Source organism: Lygodium microphyllum, chromosome 29, assembly GCF_053477565.2.
Source record: "Lygodium microphyllum isolate KBCC chromosome 29, Lygodium_microphyllum_v1.1.10, whole genome shotgun sequence".
In the NCBI taxonomy this organism is placed as follows: Eukaryota; Viridiplantae; Streptophyta; class Polypodiopsida; order Schizaeales; family Lygodiaceae; genus Lygodium; species Lygodium microphyllum.
In genome coordinates this window covers 48,119,412-48,132,495 of record NC_141163.1, presented here as the reverse complement: position 1 = coordinate 48,132,495, position 13,084 = coordinate 48,119,412, and the positions used below count along the sequence as shown (strand labels likewise).

The 13,084-nt window shown below is 41.8% G+C and overlaps 1 protein-coding gene across 1 annotated transcript; it reads left to right on the top strand.

Annotated features, from left to right (window-relative positions):
* Positions 1 to 11,683: 11,683 nt before the first annotated feature.
* LOC148010590 (E3 ubiquitin-protein ligase RGLG3-like) lies at positions 11,684 to 12,784 on the top strand. The gene is made up of 3 exons (XM_087671369.1): positions 11,684 to 11,761; positions 12,254 to 12,381; positions 12,486 to 12,784. Exons 1-3 carry the CDS (start codon positions 11,711 to 11,713, stop codon positions 12,517 to 12,519), a joined length of 213 nt encoding a protein of 70 aa, XP_087527495.1. The 5' UTR covers positions 11,684 to 11,710; the 3' UTR covers positions 12,520 to 12,784.
* The last annotated feature ends 300 nt before the right edge of the window (positions 12,785 to 13,084 follow it).

The following is a 13,084-nucleotide window of genomic DNA, read 5'->3' as shown; positions in this document are numbered from 1 at the left end:
ACAGAAGGCGCCATTTTCTGGACTGCGACTGACGAATCAAACAATGTTGGATCTGTAGGTCACCAATGTTGGTGTTTGAAGTGATAGGATGCAACGCCCTAAGTCAAGGATCATTTCTCCAGAAGAAATCAAGTGAAGATATGCCCTGTAAGTGGAGATCCAACTCCTCCAACAGAGGTAGGTTGCAAGTTGGCTATGGCTGCCAAGGGGTAAAGAGTGAAAATGGAGTTGGAGATGAAGTCAAACACTTGAGCTGAGCTGGATAGAGATTATGAGAGACTGAGAGAGTAGAGAGAGAACCTTAAACATGCTAAGCCATGCTTAGCTGTGCTCTAATACCATGTGAGAGATACGGGATCTAGAGCATGGCAGTGAGTTATGGTGGATGGAAGGAGAAGTGTGGACTCATGATGGAGAAGACAAAGACACTGTTTGTTACACAAGTGAATTAGGTTCCAAGATTGAGACTTGGACTCATAAACACAATCTTGTGTATGTGGACAATGACATTGACACTTCACTGAAAAGAAAAGAATACTATCATTGCATTAAGAAAAGGAAGCAAGTACAATGCTTTATAGGAAAGTAGGAAACTATAGTAGGCACCACTGTGCATATGGGATAGGTTAGCCTGCATGTCCTTGGCCCTGAAGCTCCATACAAAGAGGCTGTTTAGTGAGTGTGATTGCTGATTCTCAACATAGGTCTCCTTCATTACAAGTGGTATCAGAGCTTTGTCCTTGATCCTTCTCTTTTCCCATAGATTTAGGACTCTCACAGTTTCCCACAGTTAGAAAGCTCTAGTTACATCTCTTTCAGAGGTACACAGGAGTACTCAGGCAGGCTGTCAGCCCTCTTGAAGACTGTGGCAGCCTTTCTTGGAGCTTTCCCAAGAACCATGGACAAATATGGAGGCGGGCAGAAAAATTTGACAGGTCGTCACTAATTTTCATGCAAATTTTTTAGGGTTTTGGGCAAAAAGGAGGGTAGCACAGTTAGAGAAGGCCAAAAACTTAGTTACTTTCAAGAAGACCTTCTCTCTCCTCTTTTCCCCAAGCTGCCATGGAAGCTCCATCCCAAGAAACTCAGAAATCTTGCTCCCCTCCCCTCTTCCTCAACAAGAGTGGTTTGTCACAAGGCTTTCCCCTCAGCTGGAGCATCATATTGAGCAGCAACAAGCCTAATCTAGCATGCCTGTGGCCCCCCCAGGAGCAACCGAAATTTGCAGCGCAAAAAACGGGCTACTTCGTGGCCTGTAGGACAGCCCTTCCAGCCCTCCTCTCCTTCCTAGCTTCACTCCTTGCTCTTGGCAACCTTCTTGGGCAGCATTAGAGGCATCTTCCTCAGCCCTTGGACTCCCCTTTGCACTTCAAGAAACCGTGGTCTAGTGCAGTCCATGGCAGCCATGGAACTTTGGCATCAAGCTCATAAATCTTGAAGATTTTGGTCTCTTCTTGGTCCTTGGGAGTCCCTCTTCAGCCTAGCTCAAGATTTCAGCCATCAAGAAGCACGGGAAGAAGATTACAAGCAAGATTTGAAGGCATGTACTTGTGGGCAGCCATGGCTATGGAGTAGGACTTCAATTTCAGCAAGATCTCTTCATGGGAAGGTCCTGAACCATCCTGCCCCAAGCTTGACTTCACCCTTTCTTGATGGAGCACAACCATTTTGGAGCTATGGAGCATGCGGGATCAAGTGGAGCTCTCATGAAGGACTAAGGTGGCATTAGTGGCTACCTTCTTCTCCAAAAGACTCAAGGTAACCGATTCTTGGCTCTCATTCTCTCTGTTTAAGCCTCTCGTTGAATCCCATCCACTTGTTTGAGAGAATGTATGAGTCCAAGTAGATAATAGGAGTCCCAAACCTTGAATACATGCTGAGTATTAATCCCAGCCATTTCCCTTTGATCTTATAGTACTGAAATGGATTTTACTCATGCTGAAGCTTCATTGTGATTATATTTTGCTTACCCATAACCCGTTTGGCTTCTTATGAATTGGCTGATCCAAGAAGTGATTAAAAAAATCCATTGTATAAGGGTGAGTAGGTAGTGAGTCACTACCGGTAAGCTCTCTATCCCTATTTCCCATTCCAATTTCATGCACTTCATCAAAAGCCCAAAATTTTGATTCCTGAAATGCATTTCATGCTGGTTTTTTAATTAATAAATGTCTGCCATGTATATTCCAGGTGAGGAAAAGCCCGATGCCAAGTGAGGTGGCAAGACAAAAGAGGGGTAACCCCCCCTTGCCATCAAAGACCCTGAAGGGGTGCACAACCCAGCTCAGGGGGAACTTTTCCCACCTCCCAGTGATCCAGAGCCCAAAGAATTATTGGAGGTGCAGATACATTTGATGAAATAGCCTGAACCTTGATCACTTGAGCCTACAAGCCCCTACATGCATTGGTAATGTCATGAACCACTTGGTAATGTACGGTGGATGCAATGCAAGAAGGGTAGGGTATGCAATTATGGAATTGGTCTCAGCAATGAGCTATGGATGCAAAGGATGTATGACTTTATGGGGCATTGAGAGCCACTTTTGAGGCCCTGGATGTCTGGGATAAGACCCTCACCATTGGGATAAAGTATGCTCCTTGAGGGAGTCTTTGCAGGGTATTGCAGACAGCCAGTCATACACAGCCAGCTCGCAAAAGTTGATTACAACAAAGCCTTCTTGTGTGACTGAGCACAAGCTCTATAGCTTGATTCGAAGAGGGCATCTTCCCCTTTGATCTAACTAAAAAAATCCCCATTCCGCCTTACGGTTTGGGAGATACACTCAGTTTTGTGCTTAGAGGTATTGTGGGACATGCAGCAGTCCTACACAGTCAGCCCACAAAAGTTGATTACAGCAAATCCTTCTTGTGCGACTGAGCACAAGCTCTATAGCTTGATTCGAAGACGGCATCTTCCTCTTTGATTTGAGCTAAAAATATCCCCATTCCCCCCTACGGTTTGGGAGATACGCTCAGTTTTGTGCCCAGAGGTACTGTGGGACAGGCAACAGTCCTACACAGTCAGCCCACAAAAAGTGATTACAGCAAAGCCCTGATCATTTACTGTCGGATATATTTTTATATAGCCTCGTAGAGGGCATTGAGGGATCTCATTTGAATCAAAAATTTTGGCAATCGGAGTTCCCTAGCTCAAGTTGTCGTCATTTCTGTAACAAGGGGTCTAGTGGACTGCACTTGGGATGGCAGGCCACAAGGGTAAAGCAAAGGCCCAGGAGGAATTTTAGCGTGAAATAAGAGACTCCCATGCCTCAATGAATGATACTAGCTCAACCCAGGAGGGTCGTGAAGACATGTTTGAAGAGGGTGCCCCCGAGATAGACCACTTGTCTCTACTCAACCAAACCTTATGCCAACATGAGACCCGTCATGCTGAACGACATCGAGAGATGGAGCAATGCCACAGGGAGATGGAAACCCGCCAAGATCACCGTCATTCTGAGATGATGGACAAGATGGACTTACTCATAGAGCGCATGGGCGCCCTCATCCCTGCCATTGCCCCCCCCTCGGATCAACCCAAGGAGTATGTCCCTCCCCGTGAGGCTAACCGCCCTCCCCCCTTGGAGACCGGGCACAGCCCACAAGGTCTCGGTGGTACCCATGGCATTCCCCATAGCACTTATGAGACGGGTGAGCCCTCCACTCGACATGATGAGCCCCTCCTTCCCTCCCCCGTTACAAATCCTTCAAGCCTATCATTGGCACCCCAGCTCCCCCGTAACGGAAGCTACTTGCACACTCAAGGGAATGACTCCAATGCAAATCTTGGGCAGCATGGAATGCACGGAGATCATGGGCAGCATGCATATGGCAATGGGCAGCATGCACATGGCAATGGGCAGCATGTATATGGCAATGGGCAGCATGCACATGGCAATGGACAGCATGCACACGGCAATGGGCAGCATGTATATGGTAATGGGAAGCATGGACATTTTGGACAACAAGGTCCTAATGGGCAATTTGGTCCTCATGTAATGCACGGGCAGCATGGCCCCCATGGGAATTTTGGATAGCGAGGCATGTATGGGCAACATGTAGCACATGGCATTCATGGGCGGCCAGGCCCAAATGAGCTGCATGATAAGATTGTGTTTACAAAATTCAATGGGCAATCCTCATCCCCAGATGAACTAGAGGAATGGACCTCTAAATTGGAAGCTTATTTTCTCATCTTACCCCGTACCGATGAGGCAAAGATCATTTTTGCCTCCCTTCATTTAGAAGGTTTTGCCCACACATGGTGGAGTTTGTTCAAAGAGAAAATCATCAGTTTCGTGATTGGGAAGAGTTCAAGATGCATATGATCCAAGTTTTTGTCTCCCCTGTGGAAAAAGAACGCTTGGCTAGGCAATGGTATCAATTTGATTAGCGAAATCTCACCATGAGGGAGTACACCAACCAATTTATGAACCTGTCCATGTATGTTGAGGCAGTCAATGATGAGGCCACATTGCATAAGTACATTTATGGGCTAGATGCACATCTTTCAGCTAATGTAATGGCTCAAAAGCCAGCCACCCTGTTTGCAGCCATAGAATTGGCCGAACGCTATGGTCGAAAATACCGCTGCAATGAGAGCATGTAGCCCATTGTAGGATAGCAAAGACACCCTATCAGGCAACCCCCATATGCTAATAATTATCGCAACAACAATGCATGGAATGGCAGCCCCAAAATTCCTACTTACCCCACTTTTAATGCTGAAAGGAAATATGGCAGTTTTGGGACAGCACCACCCCCCAAAAGTGACCAAAAGTATGCTAAAAATAAGGCAAGGAATGGCTTCAGTCCTAATGGTCAAAAATTCATTCCTCCTAAAGTTGTCAAGGATAGAAAAGCCAAAGGCTTGTGCTTTAATTGCGGGGATAAGTACACGACTGATCATGCATCCAAATGCCCCTTTAAGAATGCCACTGTCAAGTTTAATAGCATGTACGAAAGATAGTGACAAGCTCGAAGAGGACATGCATGACAACTCTCCAATAATGATACTTGCTGAAAATGCTGAATATGAGGAGGATATTGATCCCAATCAATTTTACGACTCATCGGACGGGTTCCCTTTTGACCCCGGTGGCTACCCCATTGATGACATGCTTGGTAATGACCCTTGGCACCCCTCATTCACCAATATATCAGCCTGCTCGATCTCCATGGATGCATGGACCGACTCTAGGAGCCCAAACAACTTACGAGAGCATGGTAACATTGATGGCAAGAGTGTATACATCCTCATAGATAGTGGCAGCACACATAGTTTTGTGAATAAATCAACTCTTGGCCGTTTGACATGTGTTTCCACTGAATTAAAGCAACCTTTTCGGGTTCAAATGGCCAATGGAAATGAGGAAGTGAGCTCCCATGTATGCACACAAGTGTCTCTTATGCTGGCTAAAAATTACACAACAAAGGTGGACTTAATTACCCTTTATATGGGCCCCGTGGATGTGGTATTGGGATGTGATTGGCTTCAGCAATTGGGAAAAATATCTATGGACTTCTCTCAGCTGTATATGGAGTTTGTAATGCATGGGCAGCTTGTACACTTGGAGGGAATCAAAGAAAATGCAGATTTTCAGCTTATAACAACAAGACAACTCAAAAAAGAATTCAAGAAACGCTCCCAAATCTTTGTCTTGCATTTGCATAAGGATAATGATGACCAACACACCTTGGGGAAGCAAAATGCAGCACTAAAAGCACTTTTAGCTGAATATGAGGACCTATTTTAGCCCCCCACTACCCTTCCCCTCAAAGATTGGTGAATCACCCAATTGACTTGGAGTCCCATGCCAAGCCCATCAATAAACCCCCATATCGACTCTCTACATGTGAGAGAAAGGAAGTAGCAAAGCAAGTCAAAGAGCTCACTGAGATGGGATTCATAGAGCCTAGCTCTTCCCCTTATGCCTCCCCGGTTCTATTGGTTAAGAAAAAGGACTGATCTTTCTGGTTGTACATTGACTACTGTGATCTCAATAAGATCACCGTCAAAAATAGATACCCCATCCCTCGAATTTATGACTTGCTTGATGAAATCAAGGGAGCACGCTATCTCACCAAGATTGATTTGCGATCTAGCTACCACCAAATCAGAATGAGGTGGGTGATGAAGTCAAAACAACCTTTTGGACTGACCGTGGCTTGCACCATTTCTTTGTCATGCCATTTGGGCTCACTAATGCACCCGCCACATTTCAGAGCTTAATGAACAAGATATTGCAGCCATGGCTTTTCCAGTTTGTGTTGGTATTCTTTGATGATATACTCACTTACAGCAAGTCACTGCATGAGCACTTGAAGCATGTCGGGCAAATTTTTAATGTACTGAGAGAGCACCGGCTATTTGCCAAAGAAAGCAAGTGTGTCTTCATGCAAACCGAGGTTGAGTACTTAGGACACATCATTAGTGAAAAAGGCATCCAAGCTGATCCTAAGAAAGTGCAATGTGTCCGGGAGTGGCCCACCCCCACTACCACTACCTCCTTGCGTGGTTTTCTTGGTCTCTCCTCCTTTTATTGGAGATTTATTCACCATTATGCCACAATTGCAGCCCCATTAACGGAAAAGCTGAAAAAAGAGGTTTTCTTATGGGATGAGTTGGCTGACTGTAGTCTTCAGTAGCTGAAAGACTTGCTCACTTCAGCCCCCATCCTCGTATGCCCGACTTTTCAAAGGATTTTACCACCCAGTGTGATGCTAGTGGATGGGGTATTGGTGCAGTCTTGCTGCAAGAACACGAGGTAATAGCATTTGAGAGCTAAAAATTGGATGATAAAGAGAGAGAGTTGCATGTTTTATGATTAGGAGATGTTGGCAGTCATTCATGCTATCAGAAAATGGCATCACTACTTGTATGGCAGCAGATTTAAGGTGAAAAGTGACCAGTGTGTGCTCAAATATTTCTTGACTCAGCCCAACCTCACTCCCAAACAACGTAGATGGGTGGCTACCCTACAAAACTATGACTTTGAGATCATCCACACCCGTGGCAAGGAGAATGTAGTGGCTGATGCACTCTCTCGCATCTGGGCATGCAAGGTTTCATCCATCACTGAACTCCACCATGATTGGATTGAAGAGCTCCAAGAGGCATACTTGCTTGATGCTGAATTCAGCCCTCTTTTCTAGAAAATTACAGCAAATTGTCATGGATGACAATTCCCAATATCAGCTCCACAATGGCCTCATTTGGATCCATGGCCTGGATCCATGGCTGTATTGTGATTACCCATGCCTCTCCCTTCACCCAAAGGATCCTTGAAGAGATGCATTCTTCACCGATTGCTGGCCACTTAGGGTTCTTCAAAATATATGACCGAGTTTCAAAAAGCTTCCATTGGAAAGGCCTATGGCGGGATGTTAAAGACTTTGTATCTAGATGTGTGCCTTGCCAACAAAATAAAGATAGCTCTCTTAAACGAGGTAGCTTGTTGCATCCTTTTCAGGCAGTGAACATCACTCCAAAGTGGGAGATGAAGAAGGAGTGATATGGTTGAGTTCTGGCTAGATGTCCTAATAGTTTACCCCCCTTTTGGAGCCAATGGAAGCATCAGATGGGCGATCTAAGCAGCATAGAGGAAAGCATTATTTTATACACGTTTTTTTTACAAGAGTTTTATCTTATCATAATGTAGGAATAAACTGACAGGCTTCATCTTTGTTAGTATTCTTATAAATTTTCTATTTCTTTCTATGACTATTCTTTTATGTCTTCTATTTCTTCGAACCCCTTCTCTTCCATCTACTCCTCCCCCTGAATCTCCCTTCACCATGCTGTCTCTTACCTCTATGATGGACTTTTGACACCAAACGCTCCAACACCATGTGTTAGGGGAAGTTTATGCTATCATTAGAGGTGAATTTCGAACGATATTTAGGGCTGATATCTTCAACCATATTTAGAGAATTAGCTACAACAGTGTCGTTTTAATTCATTTCTTACTCTAGAGAAGACATATTGTCAAAATATGCAAGTGTTATGCACCCCTATGGAGGGCAATGTTTGTAGATAATTCACAAATGCTTTGAGTTGAATTAACAGGAGTTTTTTCTCTTATTTCTTGGCTGTGGTAACTTATCGTTATCAAATTTGAAGCTCTCTTGAAGCAAGTCTCCTTGCCCTACAAGCCTTGTAATTGACACATAAGCTTTTGTTCCTAACAGTCTACATTGAATGTACTCATACAAAGTTGATTCATGCTATGGCATCATGTATAAATGATGGGATATAGAGTTGTTTATTATATATGACATCATATTGTACTTGACTTTATAATTTTTGATTACTCTTACAGTCAAGAAAACAAGCTTGATTTGAGTTAGGACTTATGAGATAATACTCTTGTGATCTTTGCTAAGAACATGCAGTTGGAAGCTCTATTAACATCTTGAAGAACTTAGCTTGAAACCTTCAACCTTTCTCTTATCTCTACCATCTCCAGAGTCTAAGCTCTTGAGCCCCCATACATTCTTCTTTCTCAAACCCCTGTGATTGACTGTGAGGTACCTCTTGAACCTTTAAAAATTCAAGGTAATCTACTTATCTCTTGAAGGCACATCTCTATCTATCTTGTCCAATTTTCTTGCCAAACCCCTGTGGTGACCTTCAACCCTACGCGCTGCGACATTGGTAAACCCGACGTGAAAGTCGGTGTAAGAGAACTCCAAGATGGGGGATTTTTCAGGAGATACTCTACAACAGTTGGTACACATACTGCAGCAAAATCAGCAACAACAAATCCAAATGTTACAACAATAACAACAACAAAGGCAAGACGAAGAGAAGATTGATTCCGCAGCTATAAAGGCCCTAGAGGAAGTTGGGTGGGAATTAAAACAATTTAATGGTCAAAATGTCTCTGATTTCATTAGCTTCTATGTTGAGAAAATGCTCTTCTTTGGTGTATCGCAACATGCATGGAGTCACTATTTTGCTAGACTAGCCAAGCATGGTCTTCAAGAAAGAATCCATGATCTTTTTCAGTGAGATGTGGATTGGGATGCATTCAAAAAAGTGTTAGAATATCAAGCTCGCATTACTCTTCAGTCAATTTATCTTTATGTGTGTGACTGAAATTATCTAGATACAGTTATACATGTGTGTGGCATTCAATAAGTTGGTGTAGTCAGTGACTTAATCACAGTTGGTATTGGTTTGCCATACCTATGTGTGTAAGTCTCTTTCAGTTAGTATGATGGAAGAATAATAAAAGAAGAATAAGAATGAGCTGAGGCTCATCTTTCGCTCCACTCTATCTCTCTCCCTCTCTTCCAACATGGTATCAGAGCTTGAATGCTTGAAGCCTGAAGGCTTGGTAGTGGCCATTTGACATTAAGACATCGGATCTAAACAAAACATCATCAAATGAGACTGTGCCTGCAGCTCGTTTTTTTGTAGAAGATATATCTTGCTTAAAAAATAGTTTTTAGAGAAATGGCCCACTTAACCTAACCGTCTTGATGTCGTCTACAACTTTGCAGAAGAAAGTTTTTTCAAATTTCTCACAAATTTTGAGATATTCAACACAGACTTGTGCAGACAGGCTGTTTACTACAGTAAACAACAGGTGATTCCAGGGCAATAGTGGCTTTCATCCTAACAATGTATATGCCCTTGTTATCATGCATTTGAGCATGATATTGGAGTGCTAAATGCTCAAATTTGGAGCTTATTTGCAGGCTAGAAATAGTAAAATGGTTACTGTCCTGAATTTGGAAACAATATACCTATAGGGTTGAAGTATCTGTGATGCTTATTTGCTACTAACAAATGCTTGGATCATATCACTTGAGTGGTAGATGATTTTTGGGATATTGTAAGTGTTGAAAGTCCAAACTTTGGACTGATTTATTGCTGATTATACCACGGTATTGATTTATTGTCTCCAGGAAGGATACCTAACATCTGCAAGAAGGATATAGTTTGTTGCTGGGATGTTTTGCCACTACCATAGAATGTTTTGAACTGATTTGAGGTTGGTTTATGCTCAGTTGACTGTGTTTTTTCATTGTTGAAATATAGCTTACAGCAAGCAGGTTGTCAAGAAAACTATCTTGAATAGTAGGAAATTGGTCCTGAACTATAGGATAAGGAGTCAGATACTTACAGGTTGTATACATCACTAAATACCTAAGCTGCAACTATGGCAAATGCTCAAGGCACTGACAATATCACTCAAATTGTGGGATAAAAGCTGGACAACAAAAAAAAATTCTTTATGGAAGTTCCGTATGAAGAATTTTTTGGTTGGTAGAGGTTATTGGGAGTTATGTACAATTATAGCATATCGATCAATGTATGCGTGGCCGGCCACCCATCCTTATTTCAATTCAAGGTTATTCGATATCGTTGTATTGTGACCGATCAAAGTGTATGTGCTATTGATCATCATCTTGTCTTGTACATTTGTCTAATATCACTGCCTGATCGCTAGCTTGTATGGCCTCCCTCAATACACCGCCTCAGGCGGCTAGGAGGTGTTATATTAAATTAGCAAGTCGAGACACTGATCAGATATTTGTTGGGATTTTGTATTTACATGGTTTCGAATCTTGTTACGTTGGTAGAAGATGATAAATATCAATGGGAGTGTCTATTTTGGTTGACAACAAACAGTTACATATTGACCACACTCGAAAATTGTTCTTATTGTTATGAACCTCCTAACATCGATTATTAGATCGTATTAGTATGATTAAGACAACGATCACTAAGCTAGATCTCGAGGAGATAATTTACCAAGTTATATTGTATATGGCATTTTATCTCCGTCCATCACTACTCGCTGTTGGAATATGAGATCACATTAGCCTTGCAAGGCTAATGATAAGTGTTGTTTATACCTCACATTGGATTTAAATATTCTTATAGGTCAATACTCTTTCGATGGACTTAGCCTTCATGCGCTTCTTCCTAATGGAAAGAATCCTTATGAGCAAGCAATTTCAATCATTGGAAGGACACTCTTGGAATTCGATGAAGATAACCTGATCCCTTGTTTCGGTTTTGGAGACGGTTTGCCACTCTTTCATCTTTTTGTGCTCTCCTCAAGATTTGCACTAGATTGCGTGGTCCTTGATCAACTCAAGTCCTTCTAATAGTTCCCCATGTGCCTTCCTTGTAATCACAGCAACCACCCATGGCCGAAGCTGCTTCAACTTCAACCTAGATAAAAGTCCTTGTGCTGGTTTTGAAGCAGTCTTGAAACGCTATAGAGAAATACTTCCCAATATCAACCTCTCTGGTTAGTCATCTACACAACTAATTAATATGTACTGGTGACCAGCTCCAATTGATGATACTATAATTATCTATTGTGTACATCTGATAAGAAAAATATTTTAATCCTTTTAGATTTAAATCAATGTTAATGTTCTATGCAGGCCCCACTTCTTTTGCACCTATTATCCATGCTGCAATAGATGTTGTGAAACAAAATGGAGACCAATTTCATGTTCTTATTATTATTGCTGATGGCCAAGTATGCTAACGAATACAATTTAATATGTAAATCAATATGGCAACCATTGATGCCATTGTTGCTGCAAGGTACACTAGTAGCATACAAGTTAATTAGAATGTAATTTATGTGATCATGAGCTCATGATATGTATCTTTGAGTTTCACAGTAATTACCCTTTATCAATTGTTTTGGTGGGGGTTGGAGATGGGCCATGGAACAAGATGAAATGGTTCGATGATGCTATTCCACAACGCAAGTTTGACAACTTTCAGGTGCTTTTCAAACAAGCCACTTTTGTTAATTTCCTAGTTTGCACATATCAATTTTCATCAAAAGAGCTTAAGATTTCTTACAACTCTATTGGGAGAGAGTGAGTAGCACATGGAGGGGGTGCAACAAAAAAGGGGGGAGAGAGAGAGAGAGAGAGAGAGAGAGAGAGAGAGAGAGAGAGAGAGAGTGTGTGTGTGTGTGTGTGTGTGTGTACCTAAATAGATGCACATTAGTCATTGCAAAAATACAATCAAAATACCAAATGAAAATGTATCTCTAGTTTCATTTAAGTGAATGTAGATCTCCTCAATGTAGAAATCGATAAGCCAAAACAAAAGAGAATTTGGAATGCATGTAATGATCATGAGTACTCAATGAGACCAATTGTTTGTGCCGAGGCACTAGGAACGATAGGTTTTATTAACATGCTGCATGGTATTCTAGGACACACTAGATTTCATTGTCCTAAAGTATCTCTACATTTCATGTTGCAGTTTGTAAACTTCGCTGAGGTCATGTCAAGAGGTTGTACTCTAGCCGAAAAAGAAGGGCAATTTGCTCTAGCGGCATTGATGGAGATACCTAAGCAGTATAAGGCAATCCAGCAACTTGAAGGGTTAAGGTAGAAACATAAAACAAATAGCTTCATTTTGCATATGAGATTTGTTTCATGCTTCAAAGCTGAAGGGCTTTGACTAAGTCTAATAGATTTTCTTGGTCTTATAGGCAAGCACAACCAAGACCTAACATTCCATGCTGAAAATCACATCCACAAGCTCCTTCACAAGTTGAACATCATGGATGCAAGCCAATGTCTACTTATGGTTACAATTGACGATTGAGAACACTTGGTGTTGCTAAATGGGGAGTAGCAAAGATGAGAAAAATGGCATGTTGTTCGAGCCATTGCCTCAACTATAATAAGTTATACAGAGTAGCAATCAAGGTTACATGCATAATACTATATATGTAGCCCGAAGAATAAAGGAATAAATTTTGCGGTTGACATTTGTTTCTATATATAACACATATAAATCTAGTGTGCACATCATGAAGATGAGCTTTTGTATTTGCGTAAAGTGAAAAGTATATGGGTCAATAATTGCATGTAGTAGTCTAGCTGAATTTATTGAAAACATTTAGATTCTTCATCATTATCATAACTTAAGAGAATATTAAAAGAAATATATGTACCACCTTTACCATGCTAGAGTGTCTCTCTAATCGACATCCACAATGCTACCATTATCTCTTTCTATAATCCAACAAAGTCCAAAGACATTTCACACTATAGATGTTAAAATGGTATTATGGTTGATACTAAG

Excerpts from the sequence above, each read along its gene's own strand:
- LOC148010590 (XM_087671369.1), top strand. The coding sequence starts at position 11,711 with ATGAAATGGTTCGATGATGCTATTCCACAACGCAAGTTTGACAACTTT. Across the intron at positions 11,762-12,253 it reads GCAAGTTTGACAACTTTCAG|TTTGTAAACTTCGCTGAGGT; the intron begins GTGCTTTTCAAA and ends TTCATGTTGCAG. Across the intron at positions 12,382-12,485 it reads CAGCAACTTGAAGGGTTAAG|GCAAGCACAACCAAGACCTA; the intron begins GTAGAAACATAA and ends TTGGTCTTATAG.